This window comes from Magallana gigas, chromosome 9 (assembly GCF_963853765.1).
Source record: "Magallana gigas chromosome 9, xbMagGiga1.1, whole genome shotgun sequence".
Taxonomy (NCBI): Eukaryota; Metazoa; Mollusca; class Bivalvia; order Ostreida; family Ostreidae; genus Magallana; species Magallana gigas.
The window spans coordinates 47,628,829-47,646,999 of NC_088861.1; the positions used below are offsets into that span (position 1 = coordinate 47,628,829).

Sequence of the window (18,171 nt, forward strand, 5' to 3'; positions counted from 1 at the left end):
ATAACTGCCGTCAGGTGAGCAGACAAATTGAATAACGCGTTAGCGCGTTATGATAATTTGTATGCTCACCTGACGGCAGTTATTGACACGACGACGTCAAAAATAAATCATTTAATGCTTATATTTACATTTCCTTACTGAAGAAATCAATCGTTTTTTTTTAAATCAATCGATATAATGTGCAGATCACGGAGGGAGTGAATAAGTAACAGCAAGAACAGCTGTTTTGTGAGATGAGATCGACGAGCATAAAAATATAACCATTGATAAATAACTTTTGAAATGTTGCTTTTAACAATAGAGTCAACTTTTTTGTTGAATAATTATAAAACATGGTGTTTTGCCAATATTCGTGAAATGCCATTTAACCGATAATATAGAAATCACTGTTTGAGAACTACTTATGTAAATTACTCGTTAATTCATACGCAGTGAATAGGTGTTGCATTTAGAGGCATTTAAACATCACGGAATTTAATGGAAAAACACAGTAGAATGTAAATATATGTAAATGATAAATTTAATTATAATGTCACAAAAGTTAAACACGGCATGTTAAACTGCAACGTCACAAGCGAAAATCAAAGTTCACGCTAGTGGCTGTTACAGTGGCTCTTCCATTCATTTCATCTTAGGAAAATACAGTAATTTTGAGGTATGGGTCACATTTGCAGACAGGCAAACAGTTTTTAACAAATATAAATACAAGAAATCATATTGACGCAAGCGTCAAATGGGCCGCAAAAAATATAATTCTTGTGTAAATCATTGGTTGTTTACATAAAAACACACCACAAAGAAGAAAATAAGAGTTGGTTGTACTAATTTGTATGGTAAATTTTAATATACTTTCAGCAACTTGTTTTGAAGTTTAACATTTTACTATTATCATAAAGAATTGATTTCGTTACTGTAAGCATTTCTAACGGAAATTGTATGATCATTGCCATAGTATGAAGTAATGGAGAACACATTGATTTTTACATTACTCTAATAAAAAGTTCAACTTATCATTTTTCTCTTGGAGATTATGTATTTCAAACCATTTTTTGGTTTTTTGGTTTTTTTTTTGTTGCATTGTATTGAATGAAAACTAAATGCATTATATAGTCATTTTATTTGACACGGCACATAGAAATTCAAATGTATCATTTATATAAAATTTAATGACATTCAGGTCTTTCGTATTTCAGGTCTTTAGTATGTCCCGCATACCGATCCTGATGCATTGTTTTGAAAAGAATGAAGAACTCCGAAATTTTCCGAATAGATTATAGTCTCGATAAAAGCGCGCCAAATACGACAATCTACTAAGTATGGCCTACTTTTCATTTACGAGTAAAACAAAAAATATGTGATATTTTCTAAAAGGCATAAAACATATTTCTACATGCAAATTTACGTTTAATTCATAAAAATAAACATAGTATTAATTCTATTAAAAAATAACTATCCCGCAGAAACGCAGTAACAATATTTAAATGTGTATCAAATAACGGACCGCCTTCCGGCGGCCCGTAATAAGCATTGAATGCTAACGCTGTATTTAATTCGTCTGCAATGCCTTGTGTGTTATAGCATCGATGATATTCAAAAATAAGCATCCAATGCTTAATTACTGCAGTAGCTGTCCACATATTTTACATGCAACAATATAAGAAATTTAAATAATTATACAGAATTAAACGTTTTTGCTATTCAGTAGGTTCACATGAAGAAACATATTTGCAAATGTAGATCATCGATTTATTGTTTCAATGATTTATTGATTAATTGATGGAATGTTGAATCTTACAAAGTATTTAATTGCTATAATACATTGTAATTACGTTTGTATTTATTTACTGCATGATCAAAAGTTATGGCTCAATGTGAGGTGCTTGGAAGTGGAAAAATAAATTATAAGTAACACTTTAATGAATCAATGTGTTTGTATATTCTTTATGTAATATTATATTCCTATATATGTAATAGTGTATTCCTATGTTTTACTATATCATGTTATGCTCAATCTGTGGGTGTATACTTTTTATCTAACGTACTGTTTGCTTTCGACATGTATATAAGAGTAAGTTAAGTCACATAAAATCATATTTCCCCAGAGTTCCCGTGATGGGAACGGTAAAGCTTGTTTTAGCTACACGTGAAACAATCTTTTCATATGCAATTATTTTCGGTACTTAGGAAAATTATATTAAAAAGAAAAAAAAAACATTATCTCGGGCTCTAGGATATATCTCAGTGTTAACCAATTCGACAACCAGAATATATTTTAATGTCATTAATTTTTATTAAAAGTATCTGTAATCATATTATATTTAATCATATTCTAATGCCATCATTTGAAAACTTTTTGGGAAAATTCAACAGTATAAAATCCAACATGACAACCGTGCCATCTAAAAATGAGAACTGTTTCATCCAACATGACAACCGCGACTTCCAATGACAACTGTTCCATCCAACATGACAACCGTGCCTTCCAACATGACAACCGTGCCTTCCAACATGACAACCGTTCCATCGACCATGACAACTGTTCCATCCAACATGACAACTGTTCCATCAAACATGACAACTGTTCCGTCCACCACTGTTCCATCGAACATGACAACCGTGCCTTCCAACATGACAACCGTTCCTTCTAACATGACAACTGTTTTGTCCAACAAGACAACCATTCCATCCAACATGACAACCGTACCATCGGACATGACAACTGTTCTGTAGACCATGACAACCGTACCATCGAACATGACAACCGTTTTTTCGACCATGACAACCGTTCCATCAAACATAACAACTGTTCCATCGAATATGACAACCGGTCATTTAACCATGACCACACGAATTAACCCCACAGTCACTCCCTCGCCGTCGAAATCAAAGTTCAGCACCGGCACATTCTTCGGAGGCATAGGCGTGGGGATTGTTTTTGTTTTCATTGTAATGGCGGGAATCTACGGTGTTAGAAAAAGAAGGCGGGCGCTTGAAGAAAAAGTGCAATATAAAACTATAGAATGAGGAATATAAGATTGAGAGAGAGAGAGAGAGAGAGAGAGAGAGAGAGAGAGAGAGAGAGAGAGAGAGAGAGAGAGAGAGAGAATTTTGTTTCATCTTTCTCTGGGTGCGGATTGCGTTTGTTGGTTATTTTTTTTTTAGAGTTAGTGTGTTTGCTTGTGATGTACATATGTAGGTAAATTCTATTTTGAAACCGATGTGTGTTCCTCGACTGGAAATGCCCTGCATTACATTGTATACAAAAGTGTTTTACATAAATGGTATATCAATTTTTCTGCAATGTCTCCTTTTCTATATCTTCTGAACATCATGCAATTTTTTAAACAAAGTAAATTTTATATTCATTTACTTCTTTTGAAAATAGTTTACTTCTTTCAAACTGCAGTTTCCAAGTTATTGTGACTTATACACCGCAAACACATAAACACATTATGTATAAAAGGAATATGTATTAGATATAAGATATATAAATGGTATCTATGGAGTATAGACAGACTAGGATACGCGAGCGACGATTGATGAAATAGACTAGACTGACTAATCACATGATGAGAGTGTCTACGGTATGATTATACTAGTCATGTGAGAATAGGATAGACAGTTTGATCACATTAGATTATTAAGCCCATAAGGGATACTATAGAGGGCAACATTTGGAGCTAATCTGACTGGTCGTAATATTCTGGTTGGGACGTTAAACAGTCAACAAATCAGGCTGGTTCAAACGTTTTATATTAGTCAACCTGGACTGCAGGGAAACAGCAAATGTGATTTGCAGCTAACACTAAGATCTTTTTAGTGAGAGCACATCTTTATCATAAAAAGTGTCAAAACGATGAAAACAGTTTGGTTTCCCTTAAAAATGAAGAACAAATATTGCTGTTGTTATGGTTCATAAATTGTTCCATGACACATTCATTAATGCTAATTGCAAAAAATCTACTCAGTCAATATTGAGATTAAATGAATATAATCGTCAAAATACAAAACTTAGTGATATAAAAATTTTATACAAGTACAGTATTACATCGTATAGAATTTGATGTTCTGTATTATGAAATCTTGATCACATTAACTTATATTCCAGGTTTGCATATCCAGCTCTAAAATCCAAGTTAAGATTAGCCCTTCCTTCCCCTATTAACAATAATCCTCCCCCCTTATAATTGACAGTGAGCCTCGCTCTCAGAACTGGACCTGTAGCACCCCAGAGTCTGTGACCTTGATGTCGGTGACCTTGATGACCTTGGTTGGTCGCTCGTTCATCGTGTCCTGTTCCTCCATCTTCTTCACAGTTTATTTCCAAAATGCTTCGTTTGATTTGTTCAACGTTATCATTCGCCTTAATTGTAATCCAAAATACCCGTAGACATCACAAATTTAGCCGTGTATTGAAACTGACCTGATAAGCTAGAGAGGGTGTTGAGAGGGAATTTTTTTTCATACTTTTGTATGAACGTCGTTTGAAACATGAGGTATTTATAAATATTGAGTAATTAAGCAAAATGTGAATCGAGGATATCTTGGGACAGAGTACTGTAATCGTACAACATTTGGCTGTGTATTCTATTTAGTGCTTTTGGCGGAATGCGACTTCCGCTTAATTCAGAACATCGCTAAATGTCATGTATATATATACAATGTATGTATAAGAATAGTAATATTCAGGAATAAGCTTATTCAAATCCGCGCCAAATTGTTCAAAAACTAACTTCCGCCAAATATCGTACACGCCAAATATAATACGTTTACAGTATATCACATTATTATCATACAAACTTCTTGATTTCATACGTCGTGCATATCTTAGAGACTCCATTTGTGTTAGTTTATTCTGGGCTATGTCAATAGTTGAATGATAAAAATTACGACAACGTTTAATATCTAATTGCACTCTACAAGCTATATGGTTTTGCATGGCAAACTTGAGTAGACCTATATAATTATGATATTATATTTGTAAGGCGTCTATTGAATGGTTCCAAATCAGTGTGTCCAGGCCATAGAAAAATACTTAAAGCTTTTGAAATATGTCAAGCAACACAATTATATGCTTGACATATCATAAAAGCGATGAAAAACAACAAAAACTGATTTTCTATGGTTCTACTCATTCCCACAAACGATCACAAAATCTGTCAGTGTGAACGCTAGTATACCTTAATTGAGGAAGTGTTTTTTTTTATTGTGGTCGCCCCCTCCCTCTCCTAAATAGGTATGGTAAAGCAGGAAGTGAATTTTGTACTTTCTGTACTTTACAAAGTCTAAAAACTGATTTTGGATCATGTGATCTTTCGTCATATTGGCATAATCAGTTAATTGATATCAAAGCCGTTATACATCTCTATACCCGCCAAACTGATCGCCAGTATAGGCCTGCCTCATTCTTGATCTACCCGCCTCTACCTATCGCTCGAACGACCTTGACCCCGAGACACGGAAATCGAAGGAGACGGTGTGAAGAAGGTATTCGTGAAGTGAAGTGACACGGACAGACACAAACACTAACAGCCTACAGTCATTGGGAACGCTACCTATAATATATACGGTACTATAGGATACTCTAGGATACGCTAGCTATACACGATCCTGATAGGATATAATACAATACTGTAGGATAACAAGCGACACCATCAATAATGGCGACACGCCTGGTTCTGTCTCTCCTCCTCATCAATGGAGTTATGGTTCTCCAAACAAAAGGTAACTTTTTAACTGTATTTTACATTCTTATACTATTTTTATCAATATACCAGTAAATTGATAATATTTAGGTATTCATGGATAGTACGTCACATGTTTTTTTTTAAATTAAAGGAAGTAGTAGGCATGCTAGGCATTTGTAGTAATTGACATGTTACATCCATTTAGTGACGATTTCTAACAAAAGAAACAAATCTTCCTTCAAAATTTAATTAATATTATATTTTGCCTATTACTCTCAACTTCTATCCGGCGGTATATAACTGTTAGACCCTTTACCGGTATGCATGTACTTAAGGACAATCAAGATTATGCCGCATACTTCTGTACTGACAAATACACTGATAATCTGCTGGATAATCTTCTCCTAACCACGGGTAACGGTCATCGTTAGTGATAACAGAATCGTCAGTCTACACGGCTCCTCAATCTATGTATTAGCCATCAGGAATTGGTGGCTTTCAATTTAGGGGTCTTATACCTGCAGGTCTGTAGCTCCCGGTCTGAAAAAATTCGGATGGAGGTCGTCCATCCGAATTTTTTCAGACCGGGAGCTACAGACTTGCAGCTAGGGGTCTGGAATCTGCACTTTAATGATATGTTAATTAATTCAGATCTGCCATGGTTAATGATAATCAATTTTTCTTCTTGTGTTTTTTATGCTTATACAAATAAACAAAAAGTAACAGTTCATTCATGCGTTGAAGTGTACTTAGTCTACCATCCTTCTGTACTTAGTCTACCATCCTTCTGTACTTAGTCTACCATCCTTCTGTACTAAGTCTACCATCCTTCTGTACTTAGTCTACCATCCTTCTGTACTTAGTCTACCATCCTTCTGTACTTAGTCTACCATCCTTCTGTACTTAGTCTACCATCCTTCTGTACTAAGTCTACCATCCTTCTGTACTTAGTCTACCATCCTTCTGTACTTAGTCTACCATCCTTCTGTACTTAGTCTACCATCCTTCTGTACTAAGTCTACCATCCTTCTGTACTTAGTCTACCATCCTTCTGTACTTAGTCTACCATCCTTCTATACTTAGTCTACCATCCTTCTGTACTTAGTCTACCATCCTTCTGTACTTAGTCTACCATCCTTCTGTACTAAGTCTACCATCCTTCTGTACTTAGTCTACCATCCTTCTATACTTAGTCTACCATCCTTCTGTACTAAGTCTACCATCCTTCTGTACTTAGTCTACCATCCTTCTGTACTAAGTCTACCATCCTTCTGTACTTAGTCTACCATCCTTCTGTACTTAGTCTACCATCGTTCTGTACATAGTCTACCATCCTTCTGTACTTAGTCTACCATCGTTCTGTACTAAGTCTACCATCCTTCTGTACTAAGTCTACCATCCTTCTGTACTTAGTCTACCATCCTTCTGTACTTAGTCTACCATCCTTCTGTACTTAGTCTACCATCCTTCTGTACTTAGTCTACCATCCTTCTGTACTAAGTCTACCATCCTTCTGTACTAAGTCTACCATCCTTCTGTACTTAGTCTACCATCCTTCTGTACTAAGTCTACCATCCTTCTGTTCTTAGTCTACCATCCTTCTGTACTTAGTCTACCATCCTTCTATACTTAGTCTACAATCCTTCTGTACTTAGTCTACCATCCTTCTGTACTTAGTCTACCATCCTTCTGTACTAAGTCTACCATCCTTCTGTACTTAGTCTACCATCCTTCTGTACTTAGTCTACCATCCTTCTATACTTAGTCTACCATCCTTCTGTACTTAGTCTACCATCCTTCTATACTTAGTCTACCATCCTTCTGTACTAAGTCTACCATCCTTCTGTACTTAGTCTACCATCCTTCTGTACTAAGTCTACCATCCTTCTGTACTAAGTCTACCGTCCTTCTGTACTAAGTCTACCATCCTTCTGTACTAAGTATACCATCCTTCTGTACTAAGTCTACCATCCTTCTGTACTAAGTCTACCATCCTTCTGTACTTAGTCTACCATCCTTCTGTACTTAGTCTACCATCCTTCTGTACTTAGTCTACCATCCTTCTGTACTTAGTCTACCATCCTTCTGTACTAAGTCTACCATCCTTCTGTACTTAGTCTACCATCCTTCTGTACTAAGTCTACCATCCTTCTGTACTTAGTCTACCATCCTTCTGTACTTAGTCTACCATCCTTCTGTACTTAGTCTACCATCCTTCTGTACTTAGTCTACCATCCTTCTGTACTAAGTCTACCATCCTTCTGTACTAAGTCTACCATCCTTCTGTACTTAGTCTACCATCCTTCTGTACTAAGTCTACCATCCTTCTGTTCTTAGTCTACCATCCTTCTGTACTTAGTCTACCATCCTTCTATACTTAGTCTACAATCCTTCTGTACTTAGTCTACCATCCTTCTGTACTTAGTCTACCATCCTTCTGTACTAAGTCTACCATCCTTCTGTACTTAGTCTACCATCCTTCTGTACTTAGTCTACCATCCTTCTGTACTTAGTCTACCATCCTTCTGTACTTAGTCTACCATCCTTCTGTACTTAGTCTACCATCCTTCTGTACTAAGTCTACCATCCTTCTGTACTAAGTCTACCATCCTTCTGTAATTTGTCTACCATCCTTCTGTACTTAGTCTACCAGCCTTCTGTACTTAGTCTACCATCCTTCTGTACTTAGTCTACCATCCCTCTGTACTTAGTCTACCATCCTTCTGTACTAAGTCTACCATCCTTCTGTACTTAGTCTACCATCCTTCTGTACTTAGTCTACCATCCTTCTATACTTAGTCTACCATCCTTCTGTACTTAGTCTACCATCCTTCTGTACTTAGTCTACCATCCTTCTGTACTAAGTCTACCATCCTTCTGTACTTAGTCTACCATCCTTCTATACTTAGTCTACCATCCTTCTGTACTAAGTCTACCATCCTTCTGTACTTAGTCTACCATCCTTCTGTACTAAGTCTACCATCCTTCTGTACTAAGTCTACCATCCTTCTGTACTTAGTCTACCATCCTTCTGTACTAAGTCTACCATCCTTCTGTACTAAGTCTACCATCCTTCTGTACTAAGTCTACCATCCTTCTGTTCTTAGTCTACCATCCTTCTGTACTAAGTCTACCATCCTTCTGTACTTAGTCTACCATCCTTCTGTACTTAGTCTACCATCCTTCTATACTTAGTCTACCATCCTTCTGTACTTAGTCTACCATCCTTCTATACTTAGTCTACCATCCTTCTATACTTAGTCTACCATCCTTCTGTACTTAGTCTACCATCCTTCTGTACTAAGTCTACCATCCTTCTGTACTAAGTCTACCATCCTTCTGTACTAAGTCTACCATCCTTCTGTACTAAGTCTACCATCCTTCTGTACTAAGTCTACCATCCTTCTGTACTAAGTCTACCATCCTTTTGTACTTAGTCTACCATCCTTCTGTACTTAGTCTACCATCCTTCTGTACTTAGTCTACCATCCTTCTGTACTAAGTCTACCATCCTTCTGTACTAAGTCTACCATCCTTCTGTACTAAGTCTACCATCCTTCTGTACTTAGTCTACCATCCTTCTGTACTTAGTCTACCATCCTTCTGTACTTAGTCTACCATCCTTCTGTACTTAGTCTACCATCCTTCTGTACTAAGTCTACCATCCTTCTGTACTAAGTCTACCATCCTTCTGTACTTAGTCTACCATCCTTCTGTACTAAGTCTACCATCCTTCTGTTCTTAGTCTACCATCCTTCTGTACTTAGTCTACCATCCTTCTATACTTAGTCTACCATCCTTCTGTACTTAGTCTACCATCCTTCTGTTCTTAGTCTACCATCCTTCTGTACTAAGTCTACCATCCTTCTGTTCTTAGTCTACCATCCTTCTGTACTTAGTCTACCATCCTTCTGTACTTAGTCTACCATCCTTCTGTACTAAGTCTACCATCCTTCTGTACTTAGTCTACCATCCTTCTGTACTTAGTCTACCATCCTTCTATACTTAGTCTACCATCCTTCTGTACTTAGTCTACCATCCTTCTATACTTAGTCTACCATCCTTCTGTACTAAGTCTACCATCCTTCTGTACTAAGTCTACCATCCTTCTGTACTAAGTCTACCATCCTTCTGTACTAAGTCTACCATCCTTTTGTACTTAGTCTACCATCCTTCTGTACTTAGTCTACCATCCTTCTGTACTTAGTCTACCATCCTTCTGTACTAAGTCTACCATCCTTCTGTACTAAGTCTACCATCCTTCTGTACTTAGTCTACCATCCTTCTGTACTAAGTCTACCATCCTTCTGTACTTAGTCTACCATCCTTCTGTACTTAGTCTACCATCCTTCTGTACTTAGTCTACCATCCTTCTGTACTTAGTCTACCATCCTTCTGTACTAAGTCTACCATCCTTCTGTACTAAGTCTACCATCCTTCTGTACTTAGTCTACCATCCTTCTGTACTAAGTCTACCATCCTTCTGTTCTTAGTCTACCATCCTTCTATACTTAGTCTACCATCCTTCTGTACTTAGTCTACCATCCTTCTGTACTTAGTCTACCATCCTTCTGTACTAAGTCTACCATCCTTCTGTACTTAGTCTACCATCCTTCTGTACTTAGTCTACCATCCTTCTGTACTTAGTCTACCATCCTTCTGTACTTAGTCTACCATCCTTCTATACTTAGTCTACCATCCTTCTGTACTAAGTCTACCATCCTTCTGTACTAAGTCTACCATCCTTCTGTACTAAGTCTACCATCCTTCTGTACTAAGTCTACCATCCTTCTGTACTAAGTCTACCATCCTTCTGTACTAAGTCTACCATCCTTCTGTACTAAGTCTACCATCCTTCTGTACTAAGTCTACCATCCTTCTGTACTTAGTCTACCATCCTTCTGTACTTAGTCTACCATCCTTCTGTACTTAGTCTACCATCCTTCTGTACTTAGTCTACCATCCTTCTGTACTTAGTCTACCATCCTTCTGTACTAAGTCTACCATCCTTCTGTACTAAGTCTACCATCCTTCTGTACTTAGTCTACCATCCTTCTGTACTTAGTCTACCATCCTTCTGTACTTAGTCTACCATCCTTCTGTACTTAGTCTACCATCCTTCTGTACTAAGTCTACCATCCTTCTGTACTAAGTCTACCATCCTTCTGTACTTAGTCTACCATCCTTCTGTACTTAGTCTACCATCCTTCTGTACTAAGTCTACCATCCTTCTGTACTTAGTCTACCATCCTTCTGTACTTAGTCTACCATCCTTCTGTACTTAGTCTACCATCCTTCTGTACTAAGTCTACCATCCTTCTGTACTTAGTCTACCATCCTTCTGTACTAAGTCTACCATCCTTCTGTACTTAGTCTACCATCCTTCTGCCGCTAAAAGTTGTCCAAAGATAAATTCTCTGACATCTTGATAAAAGAGTATATTCTAAATAAAATAAAGCAACAATCCAACTAAAATCGCAGAAGTGGGGATTTACAACTCTAGTTTTAATCGTATTTAATAAAACAAGTATTTAGTGAGGGTAAATTGACTTAGAAAGAAAATTATTCGGCATGACTCATTATCATTTAAACGAGGAAATTTCCTCATATAAAGACTCAGACCTTACTGTCAGCTGTAAGATCGCATTCATTTTCAAAAATAAGATGATAAACGTACGTGTGAAAATCAAACCTCGAACAAAAAAAATGTTTCGCTCAAAATTGAGAGAGAAAGAAAGAGAAAGACGGAGATGTGTTTAGAATAAAACGTTTTTAAACATATAGTATATTTCAGGGAATAATGAATTGATGGGATCTTCTAGTCATAATGAAGAATTGGTCTCTGTTGACAATGCAACAACCGTTCAAATGACCATGACAACCGTACCATCGAACATGACAACCGTGCCATCGAACATGACAACCGTTCCTTCGACCATGACAACCGTGCCTTCCAACATGACAACCGTTCCTTCCAACATGACAACCCTTCCTTCGAACATGACAACCGTTCCATCGAACATGACAACTGTGCCTTCCAACATGACAACTGTTCCTTCCAACATGACAACCATGCCTTCCAACATGACAACCGTTCCTTCCAACATGACAACCGTTCCTTCCAACATGACAACCCTTCCTTCGAACATGACAACCGTTCCATCGAACATGACAACCGTGCCTTCCAACATGACAACTGTTCCTTCCAACATGACAACCATGCCTTCCAACATGACAACCGTTCCTTCCAACATGACAACCATGCCTTCCAACATGACAACCGTTCCTTCGACCATGACAACCATGCCTTTCAACATGACAACCGTTCCTTCCAACATGACAACCGTTCCGTCGAACATGACAACCATACCATCGAACATGACAACCGTACCATCGAACATGACAACCGTTCCTACCAACATGACAACTGTTCCATCCAACATGACAACCGTGCCTTCCAACATGACAACCGTACCATCCAACATGACAACCGTTCCATCGAATATGACAACCGGTCATTCAACCATGACCACACGAATTAACCCCACAGTTACTCCCTCGCCGTCGAAATCAAAGTTCAGCACCGGCACATTCTTCGGAGGCATAGGTGTGGGGATTGTCTTTGTTTTCATTGTAATGGCGGGAATCTACGGTGTTAGAAAAAGAAGGCGGGTGCTTGAAGAAAAAGTGCAATATAAAACTATAGAATGAGAAATATGAGAGAGAGAGAGAGAGAGAGAGAGAGAGAGAGAGATGTGAATGTGTGTGTATTTATATAGTTACACAAGTGTACAAGAAAAATTTCCAGATATTCAAATTCACTGTAAATGTTATTTTGACAGTTACTTAAGAAAAGGGAGCCGGGGATCGAGAAAGATGGTGGTCCAGACATTCCATTGTATCTCCTTACTTCAAAATATCAAACATTTTCATGGGTTTTTTGTTAGCTGTATGTAAAGCATTGTTCATTTATCACAGTTTTTTTTCAGTCTAGCTGTGTTAACGTTAAAAACAAATGTCAAATATGTTTTCTTCCTACATCCTAATTTCGATTCTACAGATTTCTAATATGCTTGGTTTACTATAAGTGCATCATATCCAACCCCAATAAACAACTACGTTAGATAATTTACACTTGTGTTAATTTATACTAAATACATATTGTATATTTTATTGTAGTTGTATTGTTTGAACATTCTTAATTAGAAAGCAAAATAGTGCCTTGAATCTCAAATTTGATTTGACGCATCATTAAAGCGCATATAAATGAAATTTAATGAAATGATGTGCATGCAATTCAGAGTTTCTCTATCTCTCTCCGAAGTAAAGCCAAGACATTTTTTAATCAGAGCATAGTTTAGATAAAGCATTCATAGTTCTGTTCGTTTGTGGAATTAATGCTTTATCAGTCATGTATAGACAAAATAATCGTCATACAGTTTGACCCCAGTATATGAAAATTTAATTTTCTAGAAAGAAAAAGAAACTTGGAATAGATTTACTACAACCCTCTGTTTGACATTGTTATTGATAAATCATGATTGTAATATGACGTCAGCGTATTCAATGTTTGATGGAATCAGATTATCCTACTTATTCTGTTACTGTGACAGTGATTTTCTGCATAATCAAAGAACTAAAACAACAGACAGCCCCAACATAACATATAGGTGTTTCGTTCTTCTCTGAGGGATTCGTTGATTCATTCATTCGTTAGAATGACTCAACTGAAATATCAGAAATAATTTGACAAGATAATTCACGAAAATTTCGTTTAAAAACAAAAAATTAAAATTTTGCTTTAAATGTTTAAATGAACTTTTTATAAGGAAATATTTTTAAAAATTCATAGTAAAACCCATAATATGCATGCACTAATCATGAAATTTAAGTCCACTTTAGGAAAAAAAAACTTATGATCAAACGAAGCATGCAATCAACAGTTTGAGGCATTTCTTCCTACACCGACCGAATGCCGGTTATCACTCTGATTAAGTATGCTTGTTTTATTTAAGCGTTTTATTAACCAGAATTTCCTTAAAATTCTTGACGAGGCAATCACGTGACGCGATTCTCTTTGACGTTTTGAATGAACTGGACTGACTTCAAGGTTCTACTAGGGAGGCTCAGACATGTCCAAACAAATTATGCTGGTCATATCCATCCTCTGTGGTGCTCTGTTTCTTCAGACAAAAGGTAAATATCCATTTCTACTTTATATAAGGAAAATGAAATTTGAATAAATACACATAATCAATAGTAATGTGAAGTGAGAACTAAACCCTAAAAGTGTAGATGTCAATTTTAATTACTGATCACACATGAAAATGACCCTGTGCCTTTCAGTCGGCTAGATTATAACTGAGATGACTGGGACGATGACAGTACACGAAGGGGGTCGAAATTATGTTCACGGTCGCTTGATTTGGCAGCAAGACTTACATCGGCTTAAGAAGCTAATTCAAGTTGAATGGATGGGGTGGGGGTGGGGGGCAAGCCTATATAATGTCTGACAAGGCTGAACAAGAGATGGGGAGAGGTCTCAGTTCGAAGGAATGTGGGAATGAATACAGGCAGGGGGCAGGAAGCTGGTCCCATCGGCAGTAAACTAGTGGTTTAATACTCTTTGTAGTATATTATCGGGTCACGTTAATATAAACCGCATGCACAGAGTCTATATTAAAAGTATACAAGTATGAATTTTTTCAATAGCATTGCAATGTCTAATAGTGTATATAAAAGCGAAAGTCGATTTTACATCATTACAAAAAATCAAAAAGGGAAGGTTATTACAAGGAAAATGGTCTGAAATTAAAGACTTCCGTCTAATCAGTTCAGTCCCAATACCGTAATTCTGTGTACACTGTCTACACTGTCTAGTGTCTAGTCTTTAAATCAATTGGCAAAGGCAGATCTGCAGTCTTGTTTGGGATTTTTTCCTCGTCATTTTGTAAATCAAAATCAAAATCATTTCCTGAGCGCAAGTAGATACTGCACTTCCGGATTTTAAACATGTGTTACATTTTATGTGAAGCTGAAGGGAAATGCTGTATTATTTCCATTGCCATTTTAATGACTTTTTGCAAGTTCAAATAGTACACAATATTATGCTTGGTTTTTTTTCTCGGTATAAAAACGATCCTGAAAGTAGAGAAATTTAAATTATTGCAAAATCAACCATGCAGATTTTTATGGTTACTTATGATGTAAAAACGTTTGACTTAGAGAAGAAATCTTCTTTAATCTCGTTGGGTATTGGGATACTACGTCCAAAGTCGGGGGGGGGGGGGGGGGGGGGGGGGGAGGAGTTCGCGTTATTTATAAAGATATTCCAGTCGCAGTAAATCCTGATCTTTCCTTCTAAGTGTTATTAACTTCCTCAATTTTAATCCCTTTTTTCAAGAAGAGACGACAGCATTACATTTGCGGAAGGGAAATCACTTTACTAATGTAACAAAATGAACATTTTTTTTGTCAATAAAACAAATTCTAAATGAGATTGTGTGACATATGAAAGCCTTTAAAATTGAACTTTCATCTCTTAGCATTTGAGGTATTTCTTCCCTTCAAATCAGTTTGACTTACTCAGCTAAAACGGAAGAAAGATATTTATCGACAGTCTCTATTTATAATTACAATTACGTGTTTATATATTAATAGTCTTTTCGATGGAGAGGCTCTATACGAGAAATCTGTTTATTAGAGCTTTAAATCATGATTTTTTTAAAAGTATATAGTCTCATAACTGCAGCGGTGTGTGAGGTATTAATTCGCTGTTAATGCTTATATTTACATTATTTTAACTTCATGCCTTGTCTACAAATGTGATTTATACCTTAAAATTCCTATCTTATCCTAATGGTAAGTAATGGAAGAGCCACAGTAACAGCCGCAAGCATGAACTTTAATTTTCGCTTGTGACGTTGCAGTTAACAGAATTAACGTTTGTGGCGTCATAATAAAACTCGTCATTTTAACCTTTGAGTACCCTGTGTGCATTACAGTGTTATATTTACATTCCACATATTTTTTGCTTGTAATATAGCATTGAATCATGATTTTTTGAAGTATACACTCTCATAACTGCAGCGGTGTGTGCATACAAATTGAGTAACGCGCGTTAGCGCGTTATGAAAATTTGTATGCACACACCGCTGCAGTTATGAGAGTGTATACTTCAAAAAATCATGATTTAATGCTTATATTTACATTTTTTAACTTCTGGCCTTGTCTGCAAAAGTGATTCATACCTTAAAATTCCTATCTTATCCTAAGGGTAAGTTAATATTAATGGAAGAGCCACAGTAACAGCCACAAGCGTGAACTTTGATTTTCGCTTGTGACGTTGCAGTTTACAGCGTTCAACGTTTGTGACGTCATAATAAAATTCGTCAATTTGACCTTTGACTACTTGTTGCATTTAGAGGCATTTGAAGACCATAGAATTAAATGGAAAAACACAGTAGAATGTAAATATAGTGTGTTGAAAGCTACGGCAGTTATAACACTGTAATGCACACAGGGTACTCAAAGGTTAAAATGAGTAGTTTTATTAACTTTCATTTTTCACTGATTCTCTTATATATACATGTTACCTGTTACCATTAATCCTCGCTTCGCTTGGCATGAAGTTAAAATAATGTAAATATAAGCATTAAATCATGATTTTTTTAAGTATACGCGCGTTACTCAATTTGTATGCACACACCACTGCAGTTATGAGATCGAGTGTATACTTCAAAAAATCATGATTCAATGCTATAATAACTGCCGTAGCTTTCAACACACTTTACAAGCAAAAAAAATGTGGAATGTAAATATATGTACATATATGAAGTAGTCATCGATCGCGTTAATCACGAGAGAGAGAGAGAGAGAGAGAGAGAGAGAGAGAGAGAGAGAGAGAGAGAGAGAGAGAATCTTACATAAAGAAATACGATTTGCTTCAACAATTCTCAAAATGTTTGAATTTTTCTTGTTTTCTAACTTGGAACCATAGCAACGATTTATAATTTTATAACACATTTCCTTTGTAGCGTAACCAATCGAACTTTTATGACGAAGCAGAATATACCATTTATCTATTTTTATAAGTTATCAATTCCGTGTCGCTTCAATGCACACATTCTTGAGATATTCCTTTATGCACAATTTATTCTTTATTGGCATTGCTCTTCCATTATGGATAGCTTAAACTGTTGCAATCGATTAAGAGTTGTTTTCAGATTACCTTAGAATATCGTAATTTTTCCATCTTTTACCTCCCCAGTTACCTTGGCAACGGGGCAGCATGGCAACAATAAAAGGCTGTCTTTCTGAATGTTTGTTACAATGCACAAAATGAATATATAGGAAATGTTTATAAAATTTGAAGATGACTATGTTTGGGAACAGATATCATATTTTTATAGGGGATTTATTTCAAATATCAAGGTTCCAAACAACGTAAATCAGACGCTTAAACTCACTCATGCACTAATCATATTCACACAAACTAACCTTCTTGACCAGTTGACTTCTTTCAATTGTAGAAAAAAATCACTTTTGAATTGTAACCCATGTGATAGAACTCAAACGCGATCAAATGCGAGTAACGAGTTACAAACAATAAATGGGTGAATAATGGAATAAGTAAGGGAATAAAATTAAACTATTGAAGTATGAAAATTGTTCATTTTCTTCTTGAAAACCTTCCGCCACAAAATATAATCACTTACTCTGTAATAATATAATTTTCTTTTAACAAATTTATTCAGTATGGTTTATTTGGCATTGTAAAATATAAATATACAAATATAATCATTTTTTTAGATAAGAGTTGACATAAAATAGTTACCCCAAAAGAGAGGAGCGAACCTCTTTAATGTCTATAAATAAATTGTGATTAAGTTTAGCTTAATTGTTTCAGCATGTGAAAACATGACAACTGTATCTTACAACATGACAACGGAATCCTACAACATGACAACAGAATCCGACAACATGACAACGGAATCCTTCAATATGACAACAGTGCCATACAACATGACGTCGATAAAACCGACCAATGAGCCTCATCCCATCACTCCCTCCCCGTCAGGGTCAAAATTCAGCGTCGGTACGTTCGTTGGGGGTATAGCCGTGGGGGTCGTTCTGGTCCTCGTCATTTTGGCGGGAATTTACTACGTCAGGAAAAGAAACCAGCGACAGAAGTATCAGATTCTACCAGAGTAGAGAGAGAGAGAGAGAGAGAGAGAGAGAGAGAGAGAGAGAGAGAGAGAGGAATGTTAGTCATGTGAAGATGCTATCTATGGAAAAAATGACAGACTAATATATGCGATCGATGATTTTGTGATGGAATAGACAGACTAATCACGTGAAGAGAGTGTCTATGTGATGACTATACTAGTCACATGTGTGTGGATAGAGAAATTAAATGGTCACATTGGAATATAACGTTCATATGGGATAGTATACAGGACCACATTTGGAGCTATTCTGACTG

The 18,171-nt window shown here is 36.4% G+C and overlaps 1 protein-coding gene and 1 long non-coding RNA gene across 3 annotated transcripts; both read left to right on the plus strand.

Annotated features, from left to right (window-relative positions):
• The first annotated feature begins 5,288 nt into the window (after window positions 1-5,288).
• LOC117692217 (zonadhesin) lies at window positions 5,289-12,815 on the plus strand. Of its 2 annotated transcripts, none has more exons than XM_034479481.2 (2): window positions 5,289-5,724; window positions 11,472-12,815. In XM_034479481.2, the coding sequence occupies exons 1-2, from the start codon at window positions 5,698-5,700 to the stop codon at window positions 12,396-12,398; spliced, it is 954 nt and encodes a 317-aa protein (XP_034335372.2). In that variant the 5' UTR covers window positions 5,289-5,697; the 3' UTR covers window positions 12,399-12,815. The 2 variants fall into 2 exon arrangements, with proteins under 2 accessions (XP_034335372.2, XP_034335371.2); XM_034479480.2 differs by having other exon boundaries at window positions 5,293-5,724; window positions 11,482-12,815.
• Window positions 12,816-13,611: 796 nt separating this feature from the next.
• LOC117692218 (uncharacterized) lies at window positions 13,612-18,038 on the plus strand. The gene is made up of 2 exons (XR_010709103.1): window positions 13,612-13,883; window positions 17,596-18,038. It is a non-coding gene; the product is annotated as an uncharacterized lncRNA (long non-coding RNA).
• The last annotated feature ends 133 nt before the right edge of the window (window positions 18,039-18,171 follow it).

Bases quoted from the DNA above. Each gene is read 5' to 3' on its own strand.
- LOC117692217 (XM_034479480.2), top strand. From the start codon at position 5,661: ATGGCGACACGCCTGGTTCTGTCTCTCCTCCTCATCAATGGAGTTATG. The intron at 5,725-11,481 runs GTAACTTTTTAA...AGTATATTTCAG, and splicing joins TATGGTTCTCCAAACAAAAG to GGAATAATGAATTGATGGGA.